General features: G+C 45.9%; 1 protein-coding gene across 1 annotated transcript in view; it reads right to left on the bottom strand.

Moving 5' to 3' along the window:
* Positions 1–17,766, bottom strand: part of ttc27 (tetratricopeptide repeat domain 27) — a 254,749-nt gene that overhangs the window by 100,616 nt on the left and 136,367 nt on the right. The window contains exon 13 of the mRNA XM_038814813.1: positions 14,201–14,428. Within this exon, the coding sequence (XP_038670741.1) occupies positions 14,201–14,428 (228 nt within the window). The remainder of the gene's footprint in view (positions 1–14,200; positions 14,429–17,766) is intronic.

Genomic DNA, 17,766 nt, shown 5'->3' with positions numbered 1-17,766 from the left:
GTGTTTGTTAACCGGTGTGGCTATTGGTTGTGGGATCGCTTAACTCTGTCTATCACTTGTTGTTATGCTGTTTGGCACACAAGTAGTCCTGTGCTGTAGCTTCACCAAGTTGGCCCCTAATGTTTAGGTACGCCTGGTGCTGCTCCCAGCATGCCTCCTGCACTCTTCATTGAACCAGGGTTGATCCCCTGGTTTTCTGTATGTGAGGTCTGATTCGTATGGCTGGGGTGTCTATTGATGACCATGAAACCATTGTCGATTGTCATAAAGATCCATCTGGTTCACTTCCTTTAGGGAAAGAAACCTGCCTTCTCTATATGTGACTCCACAGCAATGTGGCTGCCTCTTTTCTTAAAAATGTATTTTATTACAAACATGTATCAAAGCAGGTTACAGCAAATAAACACCCCGGGAAACATACTTCCCAACAATCAACTATACAGTCTGTACAGATTTTTTCCCTTTTTCACCCTCCCCATACCCTCCCAATGGATCAGATCCAAGCTCTGCATTCCTGCCATATCCAGCCATCAATGGTGGTGAACAATTAAACAATGCACTGGAAGAGGACGTTCCACAATTAACCCAATCTTCAATGGCAGGGGAGACCAGATCTTCAGTGCAATGGCTAAGGCTGAAACACTCGCTCAAAGGGGCGGCACAGTGGCTAGCACTGCTGCCTCACAGCTTCAGGGACCTGGGTTTGATTCTGACCTCAAGTGACTGTGTGGAATTTGCCCTTTCTCCCCATGTCTGCGTGGGTTTCCTCCGGGTGCACCGGTTTCCTCCCACAGTCCAAAGATGTACAGGTTAGGTGGATTGGCCAAGCTAAATTGTCCTTGGTGCCAAAAAGGTTCGGTGGGGTTACTGGGATGGGCTTCAGGCACGGGAAATTCAGCCAGGGCTCCTGCTCATGCTGAGTCTGTGCAAACCGACACAGCCTGATCCAGAAATATGGCCTCAACATGTGCCGTCAGTGCTTCAGACAATACGCTAAAGACATCAGCTTCGTCTAGTTGGACTAAATTACAAAAGGAGCAAGATTGCATTCTTTTTTGTTCTTTTTTTGAATTTAGAGTACTGAATTATATTTTCTCCAATTAAGGGACAATTTAACGTGGTCAATCCACCTAACCTACACATCTTTGGGTTGTGGGGGTGAAACCCATGCAGACATGGGGAGAATGTGCAAACTCCACACGGACAGCAACCCAGGGCCGGGATTCGAACCCGGGTCCTCAGCGCCGCAGTCCCAGTGCTAACCACTGTGCCGCATGCCGCCCTTGAGTGCATTCTAATGCAGTACAAAATGGAAATGTAGCATTTGTTGAACAGCTGTCTTCACCTGGAAGAAGCTAATTTTTATGATGCTCCATTTTTGTAAATAAAATGTAGCCGTCAAAAAAAAAACCCAGCACATCCCAAACCCACTACTATTTTGAAGGACAAGGGGCAGCAGAACACCACCACCTGCAGGTTCCCCTCTAAGCCACTCACCATCCTGACCTAGAAATATATCGCTGGAATTTCCTCCCTAACAGCACTGTGGGTGCACCTACATCACATGGACTCCAGGGGTTGAAGGAGACAGCGCACCATCACCTCCTCAAGAGTAATTAGGGATGGGCAATGAATGCTGGCAGACAGTAACGCCCACATCCCTTGAATGAATAAAAAAAATTCCATTGACTTCTGAGCACTTTACAGATTATTCCTTCTCCTTGTTGCACTCCTTACAAATTCTGCTCACCTGCAATTTTCTTTCCAATTTCTAAAAGGTTAGACACCTGAACCAGCCACTCCCCTTCAGAAGTTGCCTGACCAGCATTTTCTATTTTTGTTTTGAATTTCTAGTTTTTGCAAAATTTTACCTCTTTTTGCCTTTTTCTAATTAACGAACAGCCATCTGAACCACTGACTGAATTCGGCACTTGGCCCTGACTGCCTAATTAGGCACTAAAAGTATGTACTCCCACTCAGTTTTCAATTGCACAATCACTCGTCAGTGAAATAATCATGTTCTTTTCCAAGAATTTGGAATTAGGAATTTGAGTAACAATTGTCAGACTTTACCTAACCGTGAAATGCTAAGCGAGGAGGTTGACTAATTATTCAAAATACAGTAGCCAGCCCCACCCCCCTCACCATCCATTACAATGGACTGGACCCTTCCCTCTCAGCACACAATGGAATGAGAAGAAATGCAATGCCAATAAAACAGGCAATACAGTCTGCAAGACAGCTAAAACTAATAATTGGAAAAAAAATATTTTAAAAAAAATCATTAAATTCAAAGTATGATTTAGCCCGGCAAATTTCTTGTTTACTACACGACTGGGCATCCCACGCATGGTGTTGTTCTGCAAGGTTTCTGGCAATGAGGTTCCACTTGGGGACAAATGTTACGTAACATTTTAGAAAGGGCACTTTTTGCACATTGGACACCACAATGCACAATCCTTAGGTTCTAAACACACTCATCAAACTGCAATGGGCATTTTTGGCAGGGCATAAATTTAACACAGTGTTCTTGAGGCAATGCCAGCAGTTATGCAAACATGAACTGAAAGTTTTCACCATGCTGATCTCTTAAATAAATCCAGAAGGTGTCACGTATAATTTTAATTATTTGCAATAAAATATTTTCACATACTGGAGCCACAATTCTGCGCTTGAAGGTATCTGAAGAACAAGCTGGGTTAGGTTTAATGAAACACTGCAAGGAACAGAGAATCTCATGAGAGGTAAAGTCCTCACAAACCTGGATGACAATCTAACAAAATTTTACTTGAACAAAATGACAACTTAGCATCCTGGGAAATGGATACTGTCCCAGTACATTATTTTCCAAAAAAAGAATGCCAAAAATAACGATGTCGAATACCATCTCATTTATGGTAAAAAAAATAATTCACCAGTTTGTTTTTTTACAAGAGAACATGTTACTGTTTATAGCAGTCCTGCCGTGTGACCTCTTTTATAATTAATTCAGAACGGCTGTTAGTTTCTTTAGAAAATGAAGAAATATCTTTCGAGTGGTTCAGCTTTCTTTCAATAACGCTTCTGAAATATTAAGGTGCTATGTTTATGCGAGGTGTTGATGAGATGATGTAAGCTCTTGTTAATGGAACAGTACAGGTTCACCTCACATTCTTCCCGCCCCACTCCTCTTCTGTTAAGAGACGAATTTTTAAGTACAACTTCTCTTACTACACTACCTTTAACATGGCATTTCACAGAAGCATTATCCAACAGCAACAAAAACTGGCACTGAGATGCAAAAGAGATCTTAGGGTAGGTGACTTAGTCCAAGAGGTACACTGTGAGGGCAACGTAGAGGAGAAAGGGTAGAGAGGCAGAGGGGGTTTACAGAGAGAATGACGGAGCTGAGGTTACAATTGCAAAGGTGGAGTCATAGAGATCTCATAGGGTTGTCGGGCTGAAGAAGGTTGCAAAAACAGGTGGAGGGAAGGGGGGAGGTGAGGCCATGGAGGGATTTGAAAACAAGGATGAAATTTTCAAAAGATCAATGTGTGGAAAATCAGACCAGATGGGATCCAACATAGATCAGCAAGCCCAAGGATGATGGGTGAACAGACCTCAGTGCGGGAAACGGACAGCAGAGTCAAATTAATGGGAGGGTTATAAATTGAAAAAGTATGCAGGAGGAGGAGTGATCAGAACCAAAATCCACAATGTGATTTCATGCAAATTTATCGAGATCATTTTTATCAACCCCCCATAATAATTACTCTGCAGTGAATGATTAAGTCACTTAAGCAGCCTCAATTGCAGGAAATATTATTTGAGTTGTGTACTTATGTAGTCCTGACATCAGCCTTTAAGAAAAGGCTTTAAGAAACCTAACATTTAAGAAAAGCATAATTGAAGTAAACTTCTGAACAGTAGTCGTGATTATCAACCTGCAGAGTACTTGCTTATATAGTCGAATGACCATTCACCACTGGTGTTGTAACACACAATTTTTAATCTAATGGGCTAAGAAGATAAACACATTGGATTTACAAGTCTACACAAAACTTAATTGTGCATTTTTCCGGGACAGTTAAGGTTACTTATTAATCCTTATCCTGTTAAGTAATCTGAACAAATGGACTGATTAATTATTTCAGGTGCATTTTTAAGGTTGAAAGGAGTAGGAAAAGGTTACATAAATCAAGGCAAAGTTTTATAAATCTGTGAACCATAGAAATTGATGGACTAAAATAGGTAAACAAGAAGTAATGGGGTTTCATATCCACAGACCATTAGTATTTTGGAGTACTTCTAATCCCTTTGAGCACGTCTAACTGAAACAGCCTTTGCATTGAAATGAAAATGCAATGAAAATGAAAATCGCTTATTGTCACGAGTAGGCTTCAATGAAGTTACATTTCTCATCCCCGAATTATAAAATCAAAATACATGCATATCGCTTTTGGGAGAATAATTAGAGGGGGGGGGGGGATGTAATTTTCACTTGTGAGCAGCCTGTTTCTTATCTAGAAAACAAGCAATCACAGAAGAAAATTTAGTGCGACCTTCCACAACATTTCCAATTGACAGGTAGACCTGTAAGTGGGCACTCGGCTTTCTCATTGAACACTGGGTAATAAATATTCCAGGGTACAATATTTTCAGGCAAAAGGAGGAGTGGCAATATTTATTCAGGAGAATGCAGCAGTAAGCAAAGAACAAAGAAGAGAACAAAGAATACAGCACAGGAACAGGCCCTTCTGCCCTCCAAGCCTGTACTGGTCACGATACCATGCCTTGGCCAAAACCTTTCTTGTCCCGTATCCCTCTAATCGTGGTGGAGAGAGAGAGAGAGAGAGAGAGAATGTCCAAAAAGTGGGTAAAGATAAAACTGTGTTGATAGTGTTCAGAAACAGGAAAGGTACCATTACACGACTGGGTGCATTCTAGAGAGCACCAACTGATACAGAAGTGCAAATTTGGAGTGGAAATCACAGGGAGATGCAAAAAAAAAAATGATGGGGAACATTAATTCTCCAAATAATAAGAATCTTTATTAGTGTCACAAGTAGGCTTACATTAACACTGCAATGAAGTTACTGTGACAATCCCCTAGTCACCACATTCCAGCGTCTGTTCGGGTACACTGAGGGAGAATTCAGAATGTCCAATTCACCTAACAGCGGATCTTTCGGGACTTGTGGGAGGAAACCGGAGCACCCAGAGGAAACCCACACAGACATGGGGAGAATGTGCAGATTCCACACAGACAGATCCAAGCCATGAATCGAACCCGGGTCCCTGGTGTTGTGAAGCAACAGTGCTAACCATTAAGTGCAGCAACAGGGAGGAAGGAGAATTTGCGAAATGTGTTCAAAAGAATGGTCTTGATTACACGTTTTAGCCCATTGAGGAAGGACTTCTGGAGTGGATTCCGAGGAATGACATGGGTGAAATAAATGGTGTCAAATAATTCAAATTACGGGCAGCACGGTAGCATAGTGGTTAACACAATTGCTTCACAGCTCCAGGGTCCCAGGTTCGATTCCCGGCTTGGGTCAGGGTCTGTGCAGAATCTACACATTCTCCCTGTGTCTGCGTGGGTTTCCTCCGGGTGCTCCAGTTTCCTCCCACAGTCCAAAGATGTGCAGGTTAGGTGGCTTGGCCATGCTAAATTGCCGAGTATCCAAAATTGCCCTTAGTGTTGGGTGGGGTTACTGGGTTATGGAGATAGGATGGAGGTGTGGACTTGGGTAGGGTGCTCTTTCCAAGAGCCGGTGCAGACTCGATGAGCCGAATGGCCTCCTTCTGCACTGTAAATTCTATGAAATCTATGAACTGTCCAGAAAGGGAACATTAAGGGGACAGTGATCAAAGTATCAATGTTTAGGTTAGCTTTGGGAACGATGAAGGAACAATATAAAGTAAAAAATACTTAACCAGAGGAAGGTTGATTTCAGAGGAATAAGAACAAATCAGATAAACTGGAATCAAAGATTAACACAAAATACTGGAACTGCACAATGGGCTGCCTCTGCGGAGAAGATACTTTGGGTACAGTCAAGGTCCCTGTTTCTGAGGGAGAAGGATAAGGCAAGTAGAGCCAGAGTTCTCTGGATGGCAAAAGAAACAGAGAGTTAAGATCCAGGCCAAAAAATTCAGATGGGAAGTAAAAATTGGCATGAGGCAAAGAGAGAGTATAAGAAGAGACTGGCAGCTAATTTTTAAGAACATTCAAAAGCCATCTATAGGCAAATACATTTTAAAAGGATAGTAAGAGGAGTAGGGCTGATTAGGGACCAAAAATGGGATCTACACATGGAGGCAGAGGGCAAAGCTGAAGCATGCAATGAGTACGTTGCAACTTTCTTCCCCAATCGAGATGGTACTGAAGTCGTAGTGAAACAGGAGGCAAGTAAGTTGAGACACTGATGAACTAAAAATTTATTAAAAAGTATTGTTGTACTTAAAATTTGATACACCACTTCCGGTGGCGACCACTGTAGGTCGCACATTTGGTGGCTCCCGCTCTGGCTAGACATTCGGACCTTTCCCCTCGACTTTGCGCTTTTAAGCGCTGGATTTGAAGAAACAGTGAACAAGTGTTTGATGTATATATTGGTTTATGGAACAGAGAGCCCAAAGAGATCGAAAGGGAAGAAACAAAATGTCAGAGTCGAGCTTGGTGTTGGCTGCAGCAGCGGACAAGATGACCGGTGTCCAGACCCCTGGGGCTTCGACCCAACCATCAAAGGAGGAGCTGATGCAGGTCATCCGGGAAGGCTTTGCCAGACAGAAACGGGAATGTCTGGACCCGATTAGGGAAACGGTGGAGAGGGTGGAGCGGAGGCTCGAGGCCCAGGACAGGGCGATCCAGAAACTGAAGAAGGCGCTAGCTGAACAAGAGGAACACCAGACGGCTGTGGAGATGGAGGTGGGGATGCTGAGGGACCGGCAAGAAAGCTTGCTGGAACAGGTAGAGGATTTGGAGAACAGGTCCTGTAGGCAGAGCCTAAGGATTGTCGGCCTCCCGGAGGGGGCGGAGGGGACTGACCCTGGGGAGTTTGTGGCGAACATGTTCCAGAAGCTGCTGGGAGATGGGGCTTTCTCCTGAGCGTTGGAGGTAGATCGGGCGTACAGAACGCTGGCGAGGAAGCCGCGGCAGGGAGACCCCCTCGGGCGATGGTCAGGTTCCATAGGTACCTGGATAACGCGCGTATTCTCCAATGGGCCAAACGCACGCGGAGCTGTAAGTGGGACAACAGCATTTTGCGGGTGTACGAAGATCTAAGCGTGGGGGTGGCCAGGCTTTAATCAAGTTAAGTCCATCCTGTTCAAGAAGCAGGTTAAGTTCGGTCTGTCGAATCCGGCGCGACTTTGGGTTACGTATGAGGACCAACATCACTACCTTGAGTCGCCCGAGGACGCTATGGAGTTTGCCAGGCAGGAGGGACATTCTGTTCTAAGTTTGAGAAATTGTTTTGCCTGCTCGTTTCAAATGCTGTTTGCACTGATTTATTCGTTTGTTTGTTTTCGTTCTTGGCTTTTCTCTTTGACAATTGTGTTTTGTTTAAGAAGGGGAAAGTAGTTAAAAAATTATCCGATTTCGGTGGATTTTCTGTGTTGTGAGGGGGATCGTGGTGGGGATTTTTTACTTTGTATTATTTTGAGTGGTATTACTTTGATTTGTATTATGGCGAGAGTTTGGCTTTGTTTTTCTTTATACTGACTTTGGATGGCGTTTGTTTCTTAAAGGGGGCGGCCGTCGGGGCTGGGTTGATGAGGGCGATGATTTTGAGGGGCAGGGGGAGGGCAGGTAAGCAACAATAGGTGGGAGACATGCTGGCGCCGGAGCCACGGGCCACCAGGCTAGCTGGGTGAGCTAGTCTGCGGAAGCGCAGTGGGGGGTGTGTATACAATCAGATTAGGGATGGGGTTAGGTTACAGAGTGTTGTTGCTGGGGGGGGGGGGCGGAGTTGCTTGGCTGACGAGGGAGGGATTTGATTTTAGAAGCAGAGAAGAGGTCGGGGATGGGTGCTGCCAGGAGACGGGGCTAAAGAGGCATGGGGCAGGGGCTGGGGGCAGGCCCAGGAAAGGGGATGGCTGACCGGCAAGGGGGGGGGGGGGGGGGGGGGGGGCACGGTCCCACCCAACCAGGCTGGTCACATGGAACGTTAGAGGGCTAAATGGGCCGGTGAAGAGGGCAAAAGTGTTCGCGCATCTTAGGGCTTTGAAGGCGGACGTGGTAATGTTGCAGAAGACGCACCTGAAGGTTGCGGACCAGATCAGGTTGAGGAAGAGCTGGGTTAGTCAGGTATTCCACTCAGGGCTAGACGCTAAGACCAGGGGAGTCGCGATTCTGGTGAACAAGCGGGTGCAGTTTGAGGTGGGGAATATTGTTTCGGATGGGGGAGGTCGCTATGTTATGGTTAGCGGTAAGCTGGAAGGAAGGTAGTCTTGGTCAACATATATGCGCCAAACTGGGATGATGCGGATTTCATAAAGAGGGTGCTGGGGAAAATACCAGACCTGGATTCCCACAAGCTGGTTATGGGAGGGGATTTCAATACAGTTATGGATCCAGGCCTGGACCTGTCGTGCTCAAAAACGGGCAGACTGTCAGCAATGGGGAAAGAGCTGAGGGAGTTCATGGAGCAGATTGGGGGGGTGGAGGTTTGGTAGGCCGAGAGGGAAGGAGTTTTCCTTCTTCTTGCACGTTCATAGGGTCTACTCCCGGATCGACTTTCTTATATTGAGTAGGGATCTACTGACGGGTGGTGGATGCGCAGTATTCAGCAATCACCATTTCCGACCATGCCCCGCATTGGGTTGAGCTTCAGGTGAGTGAAGAGAGCTTCCAGCAGCCGCAGTGGAGGCTGGATGTGGGACTGCTGGCGGATGAAGGGGTGTGCGAGAGGGTGAGGAAGTGTATACAAAACTACCTGCAGGTCAATGATACGGGGGAAGTCTCAGCAGCAGCGGTGGTGTGGGAGGCGCTCAAGGCAGTGGTGAGAGGGGAGCTGATTTCAATCCGGGCTCACAGGGACAAAGACGGACAGGGCAGAAACGGACCGACTGTTAGTGGAGATCCTGCAGATTGACAGGAGGTGTGCGGGGACCCAGAGTGCGGAGTTCTTGAGGGAACGGAGGCGGCTGCAGACGGAGTTTGGGGTGGTGTGCACGGGTAAGGCAGTAGAGCAGCTCAGAAAGGCAAGGGGGGCGATATTTGAACATGGAGAGAAATCCAGCAGGATGCAGGCTGAGCAGCTCAGAAAGGCAAGGGGGGCGATATTTGAACATGGAGAGAAAGCCAGCAGGATGCTGGCTCAGCAGCTCAGAAAGAGGGAGACGGCTAGGGCAATAGGTAAAGTGGTGGATGGAGGCGGTAACTTGGTAGGGGATCGGCGGGTGTGAACAGAGCTTTCAAGGACTTTTATTGCAAACGTTATAGCGGGGCCGGAGGGGATGAGATGCTTCTTAGACGGCCTGATATTCCCAAAAGTGGGCAGGGAGCTGGTAGAAGGGCCGGGCGCCCCGATCAGAGTTGAGGAGATATTAGAGGGCTAACATAGCCATGATAAGGAAGGGGTTGGTGGGGAAGGGGGGGTCGACTTGGGAGCGGATGGAGACAGCCTCATGTAGGGGCACCAGTCTGTGGCTGTTGGTGACGGTGCCTCTGCGTTCCCGCCAGCACACTTTTCCACCAGTCCTGTAGTGGTGGCGGCCCTTTGGATCTGGGGACAGTGGAGGAGGCACGTGGGAGCAACGGGAGCATCGGTCTGGTCCCTGATATGTGACAACCATCAGTTTGCCCCGGGGAGGTTATCAGGTATGGCGGAGGGCAGGATTGAGCGGATGGGAGATTTGTTCTTGGAAGGGAGCTTCCCTGGCTTGAGGGCGCTGGAGGACACGTTTGGGTTGACGAGGGGGAAAGAATTCCGGTGTGGGACTTTTTGCGCAGGCATCTGCCATATTTTCCACTCTTGCCACTGAGGGGGATCCAAGATAGGGTAGTGTCTAGAGGATGGGTGGGGGAGGGAAGTGTCTCGGATATTTACAAGGAGCTCATGGGGGCGGAGGAGACGCAGACCGAGGAACTGAGGCATAAATGGGAGGAGGAGTTGGGAGGGGAGATTGGGGAGGGCCTGTGGGCGGACGCGCTGAGCAGGGTTAATGGGACTGCAACATGTGCCATCCTCAGCCTGATTCAATTTAAGGTCATCCACCGGGCCCACATAACAGTGTCCCGGAGGAGCAGATTCTTTGGTGTAGAGGACAGGTGTGTAAAGTGTCTGAGAGGACCGGCAGACCATGTCCACATGTTTTGAGTGTGTCCAAACCTTCGGAGATACTGGCAGGGGTTCAAGGACGTCATGTTTAGAGTATTGAACATAAGGATGACAATGGGTCTGGAGGTGGCTTTAGAGGGTTTTAGAGGCCCTGGAAGTCCGGGGGGAGAAAGAGGCCGACGTTGTGGCCTTTGCTTCCCTTGTAGCCCGGAGACGGATACTTCTAGCTAGGAGGGAGTCAAAGGCCCCGAAGGTGGAAGCCTGGCTGTCAGACATGGAGAGTTTCCCGGGCTTGGAGAAATCAAGTTCGCCTTGAGAGGGTCATTGTTAGGGTTCTCCTGGAGGTGGCAACCGTTCATTGACTGCGGAGAATTAATCGTCGTCGGGGGGGGGGTTTGGGGAATGTAGTATAGGGGGTCAATTAGGCAGATCTGGGTAGGACGGGTTAGGGAAATTGCACTGTGTACTTTGTTTATCGTGCAGTCCTTTTGTTTTCACGTTCTGTAATTTTACTGTTTACAATGCCAAAAAATACCTCATTAAAATTGTTTATCAAAAACAATTTGATACACCACCCTTATTCAAAACCAAGTCTAATCATAAATCTACCAATTACAGGCCAGTCAGTTTAACCTCGGTGGTGGGAAAGCTTTTAGAATCAAGGATAAAATTAACAGTCACTTGGACAAATGCGGATGAATTAAGGAAAGTCAGCATGGATTTGTTATAAGCAAATTGCGTTTTTTGGTGAGGTAACAAAGAGGGTTGATGAGAGCAATGCAGTTGATGTGATGCACATAGACTTCCAAAAGGCATCTGATAAAGTGCCATATAACAGGTTTATCAGCAGCCCGTGAAGAAAAGCAAATCGTGGCAACATGGATACAAAGTTGGCTCAGTGCCGATAGGAACAAAGGCATTAGGAGGAGGAGTAGGCCATTCAGCCCTTCGAGTCTGCACGGCCATTCAATAAGATCATGGCTGATCGGATTTTAACCTTAACACCATATTCCCACTTACAGCCAATAATCTTTCACCCGCTTTTTAATCCAGAATCTATCTAGCTCTGTGTTGAAAATTTCAAAGACTCTGCCTTTTGAAGAAGAAAGTTCCAAAGACTCAACCTCAGAGGAAAAAAACTAATCTCTGTCTAAAATGGGCAACACCTTATTTTTAAACAGTGACACCCCTAGTTTGCGATTCTCCCACAAGAGGGAATATCCTCGCCACAGCCACCCTGTCTCCTCTTACTCTTCCAAACTTCAGTGAATACAAACCTAACCTGCCCAATCTACCCACTTAAGCCAACCCACCCAGAGAGTGCAAACAACGAGTAGTACTCAACGATTATTTTTCAGGCTGGAGAAACATAAAGCTGGCTTCCTCAGGGGTCATTACTAGGACCACTACCTTGTTTGCTAAATAATCGTAGAACTAACAGTGCAGAAGAAGGCCATTCAACCCATTGAGTCTGACCCGGTCCTTGGAAAGAGCACTCTACCTAAGCCCACACTTCCACTCTATCCCCGTAACCCAATAACCCCACCTAACTTTTTTTGGACACGAAGGGCAATTTAGCATGGCCAATCCACCTAACCTGCACATCTTTGAACTCTGAGAGGAAACCGGAGCACCCGGAGGAAACCCATGCTGACACGGGGAGAACGTGCAGACTCCGCACAGACAGTGACCCAAGCCGGGAATCGAACCCGGGACGTTGGAGCTCTGAAGTAACTGTGCTAACCACTGTGTTGCCGTGCTGTCCCAGATGTGGATGTACATTTCAAAATCTGCAGAGGACACAAAACTTGGGAGGTATTGTCAGCTATGAAGAGGACGGTAATAGACTTTCAAGAGGACTTGGCCATTCAAAAGAGGGACATGGGGCAGATTAAATTTAATGCAGAGATACACTTTACAGGCAGAATGAGGAGAATCAATGTAAAATAAAGGTGGGTTGTCTTGTGTGGATGGATTGGGCAGGTTAGGCTTGTACTCGCTGAGACTGTCTCTGCAGAGACAGAGATGTGGGGCTGCATGCGCACAAATCACTCAGGGTAGCAGGGCAGGCTGCGAAAACCGTTAGAAAGGAACATTTTTATAAATAGCGCCAACGAGTTCAAAAACAACCAGGTTATTAAGAACCTTCACAAAACATTGGTTTGGCCTCAGCTGGCGCACTGTGTTCAATTCTGGGCACTGTGGTGATGAATGTAGGAATTTCAGATATGTTGTATTATATGTATTTGGTGCCGTAAGGGTTAAGAAAATCTTGGTGAATGTGTGTATGACGGCTGCAGTAGTGTTTTTTAAAAAAAAAACCTGGTTTGCAAGACTGCTAAGCTTTTCCTGAGCCAGTTAGTCTCTGGCTGGAAGGCAAGCTGAGAAGCAATTTCTGAAATGCAGCCAGAAATTCTGCATTGTTCTGACAGGGGTTTATCTTTTCCAACAGTCTCCAAAGGCATCTCTTCACAGCAAGTATTCCAGGGTCTGCTAACTGTATTCAAAAGTGGATCTGAGATAGTTGTTGTTGTTTGAGTGGGAGTAAAGATAGCAGTTAAGGGTTATTGTGCCACTGCACTGATCAGCATTGTTTAAGGGGTAATTGTAAGCTCTTTTCCCCCGAGTGATGTTAAAGATATTTTAATCCTGTGTTTGCAATAAAATTTGTTTTAATATACCATATCCTGATTTTGTGTGAAGCTACTCCTGGAGCGAGATATCATTTTCCTTACAAAACTAAAATAAAATATTGGGATTTCTGTCCAGTATCCTAGCCACTATTGGGGGTCTGGTCCGGGGATCATAATACTGTGCTTACGGAAAAATTTGAAGGCCTGAGAGAAAGTGCAAGATAGATTCATGAGAAGGAATCCACACAGAGGGTGGTAAATATATGGAATGCTCTGCCTGGGGAGGTGGTGGGAGCAGGTACGATATCGGGATTTAAGGGGCATCTAGACAAATATATGAATAGGATGGGAATGGAAGCATACGGACTCCGTAAACGCATTCGGTTTTAGTTTAGGAATCCAGGAATGAGGCACTTTCCCAACCGAAATAGTGGATCATGGAAAGTGGATCTCTTGGAGAAGATGGGGTTAATCTCCTCAGAGAAGGCTCAGGGGGGCATTTGATAGATCCTATGAATGACTGGAGACTGTTCAGAAAATGTACATTTCTTCCTGTTGCCCCTGCTGCCAGCCTATTATTACAACCCATGTATTCCCCACCCCCAAAGCTACCTGCTGCTTGGAAGGTGATTTCCCATTTCTCACTTCCACCAAACAAGTAAAATCTTAGTTTGGCCCCAAACTGAAAATGGCTCGGGCCTACCAACTGCGACCTGGGTCACAGACAATCTTTGTCCTGAACGCATCATCCCAAAATCCAAACGCCAACCACATCTCTCCCCTCAACCACCAGATGCTCCTGTTCCCCCCACTTTGTGGCGCTCAGTCCACTGAAGGTGCTTACACCCTGCCTTTCCCATCCAGGTGTGAAAGACCTGTTATATATTATTTACCATATTAGCAGTTTACAGTTCATGCACTGTGAGAGCCCTTCTGTCTGTCACAAGGCAATGAGTAACCTTATGTAACTTTCGGAGTAGAGCATAGTTCAATTATCCAAAGCGTTTCGTATCAGACTCAACAATTTCCACTGCTCTGATGTCCAGTGGGTTTGACTTATTTTCAGCAGGCCGAATGCTACCGGATCTATTGGCTCGGATGAAAACAAAGACCAACAAATTGACGAGGGACTGGCAGTAATGACTGAAAGTTACTGGCAGCTATGAACTGGCATCGTAAAAACTTTTCAGTACAGGCTTGTCTCTACTGGCACAGATCTCCAGTCAGAACTAACGGTTTTTCCATGAAACATTAAGCTCAACAAGAGAAGGCAAACGACAGCAAATCATCTCATCTCCCCACCTGTAAGCAGTTGATTTGCAGCGATCGCTCAAAGCATTCCACGCATTGTTTGAACTCATGGTTGCGAAGGTGGAGCAGTCCTTTGGAGCGCTGAGCACGGGCACTGCGGTAGTTAGACAACTCCCAGGCCTGGTCATAGTATTGGTGCTCATTCAGCACATCCCCCAAGAGGCAGTACAAGGTGGGAGTCTCCTTCTTCTCCAACTCTCTGCGAAGAATTTCTTCTGCCTGAAAAGGATAACAGAAAGAAAACAAAACCTTGTCAAGTCCAGCAGGTTCAGCACATGCAACACAGGCAGTGTTTTTCCTCAGTGACGTGGTTCAGTAATTAGCCCTCATCGACCACATTAAGATGCAACACTCCTGCTTTTTGTGGTGGGAGGGGGCTAAACTGCGTTATTCTTGATAATGGAGAGAATGAAACGAGATAATCATAAAGAGAAGGAGGCCATTTGGCTCATCGTCCCCATGCTGGCTCTTTGAACGAGCTATCCAATTAATCATACACCTCTGTACTTTCCTCATATCTGTGCAAGTTTATTTTTTGCAAGTATTTATCCAATTCCTTGGAAAATTATTGGATGTGCTTCCACTACGTTTTTAACAAGCACATTCCTGATCATAACAATTTGCTGCAGATACACATTCCTACTCATCTCACTTGTTTTCTTTTGCCAATTATCTTAAATCTGTCGCCTCTGGTTACAGACCTTCCTCCCACCAGTGGTGGATCTATCAAAACTCCTTATTTTCAACAGCTCTATTAAATCTGCCCATAACCTTCTCCACTCTAAAGAGAAAGATCTTAGTTTCTCTCGTCTCAACACACAACTCAAGTCCCTCGTCCCTATTGCCGTTATAGTAAATCCCCAATTCCAACCCCCTGCACCGCCCACTCTCCAAGGATCGAGTGATTACTGGGCAGCAGAGCCAAGCACTGTGCTCCTTCCTCAGGTAGGAGAGTCAAGTACTAGGGGACATAGGTTTAAAGTGCGTGGGGAAAAGTTTAGAACAGATGTGCGAAGCAAGGTTTTTTCACAGAGGGTGGTAAATATATGGAATGCCCTGCCTGGGGAGGTGGTGGGAGCAGGTACGATATCGGGACTTAAGGGGCATCTGGACAAATATATGAATAGGGTAGGAATGGAAGCATACGGACTCCGGAAGTGCATTGGGTTTTAGTTTAGGCAGGTACCATGGTCGGCGCAGACTTGGAGGGCAGAAGGACCTGTTCCTGTGCTGTATTTTTCTTTGTTCTTTTCGGGGACGTGATTGTTGCATGGCGCCGAGTTACCTCGTATCACAAACGATACATTCACTGACACCGAGTTACCAACCAGCTCGCTGCTCCTGCTGTTGAACTGAAATGAAACTCTCTAAGTCTTACCCATCAGTCATTTTTATTTTTCTTTCCATAGGATTGTCGACGCAGTGACAATTTGAACCTTTGGGCACTTACAAATAATTGCTCCACACCTCAATCCCATCATCAAGCAAGATTATTTTTGTCGACATAGGTCCATTGAAAAACACATCTCCATTTTGTGAGGTAACATGGAAAATGAGGATTTAAAAAGTATTAAATGTAATTTGTGGCTGGGGTTTTCAAAAATCTCACTGAATTGTCCTAAGTCATGGAAGCATATTGTTTAAACCCCATTTCGCCTTGCTCCACTTCAGAATGCGCCAACAAGGAAATAAAGGCTTTGTGTGATCAATAAATGTTGAGGCACATTGGCTTCTTCACTTATGCTAGCTTAGTTATATATGATCACTGAAACTCTGGCACTAAGTCACAGAGAGTTAGAGCCAATGTCAATATCATAAGCTAATTTCCACATCCAATGATTAAGTAGCAGAATAAAAAGCTACAGTGTACTATACTGCCAGACACACATGTCCGATCTCAGCCAGGGGACCAACCAAGGCGCCATGTGGAAGCAGAGTGTCTCTATTTGTGTGGTTAAAAAATATTGTAACTTCTGTCAGATTGGCTGCTCAGCTCGTTGTTCTCATCAGTTCATCAGTCCTGCTGTTGTAAAACAACTAGCTTTCTTCTCTTCCTCCTGATCTCCTACCAAATCAATACCCCAAGCTTCGATGAAACTGCCTGGGAAAACATAGCTTTGCCAAGGAGAGTTTTCTTTTAACAAATGAAAATAAAGAGGAAATACAAAGAGTAGAAAAACTGCAAAGACAAAAAGAAATCAGAAATGTAACTCAATCTTTAATCCTTTCTATAATCACATTGGTCTAGGTATGGCAGAAGATTAAGCTAATGTATTTCTAAATGGATAATGTACATAAGCCATTGACCAGCAGTTTAAATAATGCATCATACAAGAAACTTCAGCTAACTTCTCTAATTATTGAATTTACGCAGAACAGAAACAACATCCAGCAGAAGCAGACCTAAAAATGGGATGCCGATCCGGAGAAGCTACAACACAGGATCATGTGCATGCTTTGGATAGAACTATGCGATTCCAACGATCAGATCAAAGCTCTACAGTCCCACGACATCCAGTCGTGAATGGCGGAGGGCAATGTAACAACTAACCAAAGGAGGAAGCTGCACAAATATCGCCATCATCAATGATGGCAGAACGCTGGATGTCAATGCAGAAGCGAAAGCTAAAGCATTTGCAGTCATCTTTAGCCAGAATTGGAGACTGGATGATCCATCCCTGCTTTCTCCGGAGGATCCCAGCATCACAGATATCAGACTTCATCCAATTCACTTCACTCCATGTGATATCAAGAAACAGCTGAAGACAGCACAGGACGCTGGCAATCGTACTCTGGAGCTAATCACGCTCTTAGCCAAGCCCTGGCACTGTGAAAAATTACCCAGATATGTTCTGTCCACATAAATCAGGATGAATCTAAACCGGTCAATTAATGCTCCACCTGTCTGCCCTTCATCATCAGAAAAGTGACGGAAAGTGTTGTCGTCAGTGCTAGCAAGCAGCGCTTACCCAGCAATAACCTGCTCACTGACCATCAATTTGGGTTTCGCCAGGGTCATTCAGCTCCAGACCTCATTTCAGCCTTGGTCCAAATGTGGACAAAAGAAATGAATTCAAGAGATGAGAGCGGCTGCCATTGACATCAAAGCAGCATTTGACCGAGCATGGGAACAAGGAGCTCTCGAAAAACTGAAGTCAATTGGAATCAGAGGGAACACTCTGCACTGGTTGGAGTCATACTTTGCATAAAGGAAGATGGCTTTGGTTGTTGGAGATCTTGGTATCAGGATATTGTTGCAGGAGTTTCTCAGGGTAGTATCCTACCATCTTCAGCTGATTCATCAATGACCTTCAATCCATTATAAGGTCCTGATGAGACCATCAATTCACTAGACACGTGCTTTAAGATATGAACAGTGGTTTTAATCTACTTACAACAGAGGCAGCCTGTAACACGATGAACCCTGGATGAACTGGTCGGCTGGCTCTGGGCATCGATCTTTATACAGCAGTCCAGGGGGAGGAGCCGTGGGTGGAGCCCTGTACAAACTCCTATGCATTCCCAGTGCTACTCCCCCTAGTGGGCGGGCAACGCAA

Source organism: Scyliorhinus canicula, chromosome 1 (assembly GCF_902713615.1).
Source record: "Scyliorhinus canicula chromosome 1, sScyCan1.1, whole genome shotgun sequence".
NCBI lineage: Eukaryota > Metazoa > Chordata > Chondrichthyes > Carcharhiniformes > Scyliorhinidae > Scyliorhinus > Scyliorhinus canicula.
The sequence above is the reverse complement of the archived record's forward strand: the minus strand, read 5'-3'. Positions and strand labels throughout refer to the sequence as shown.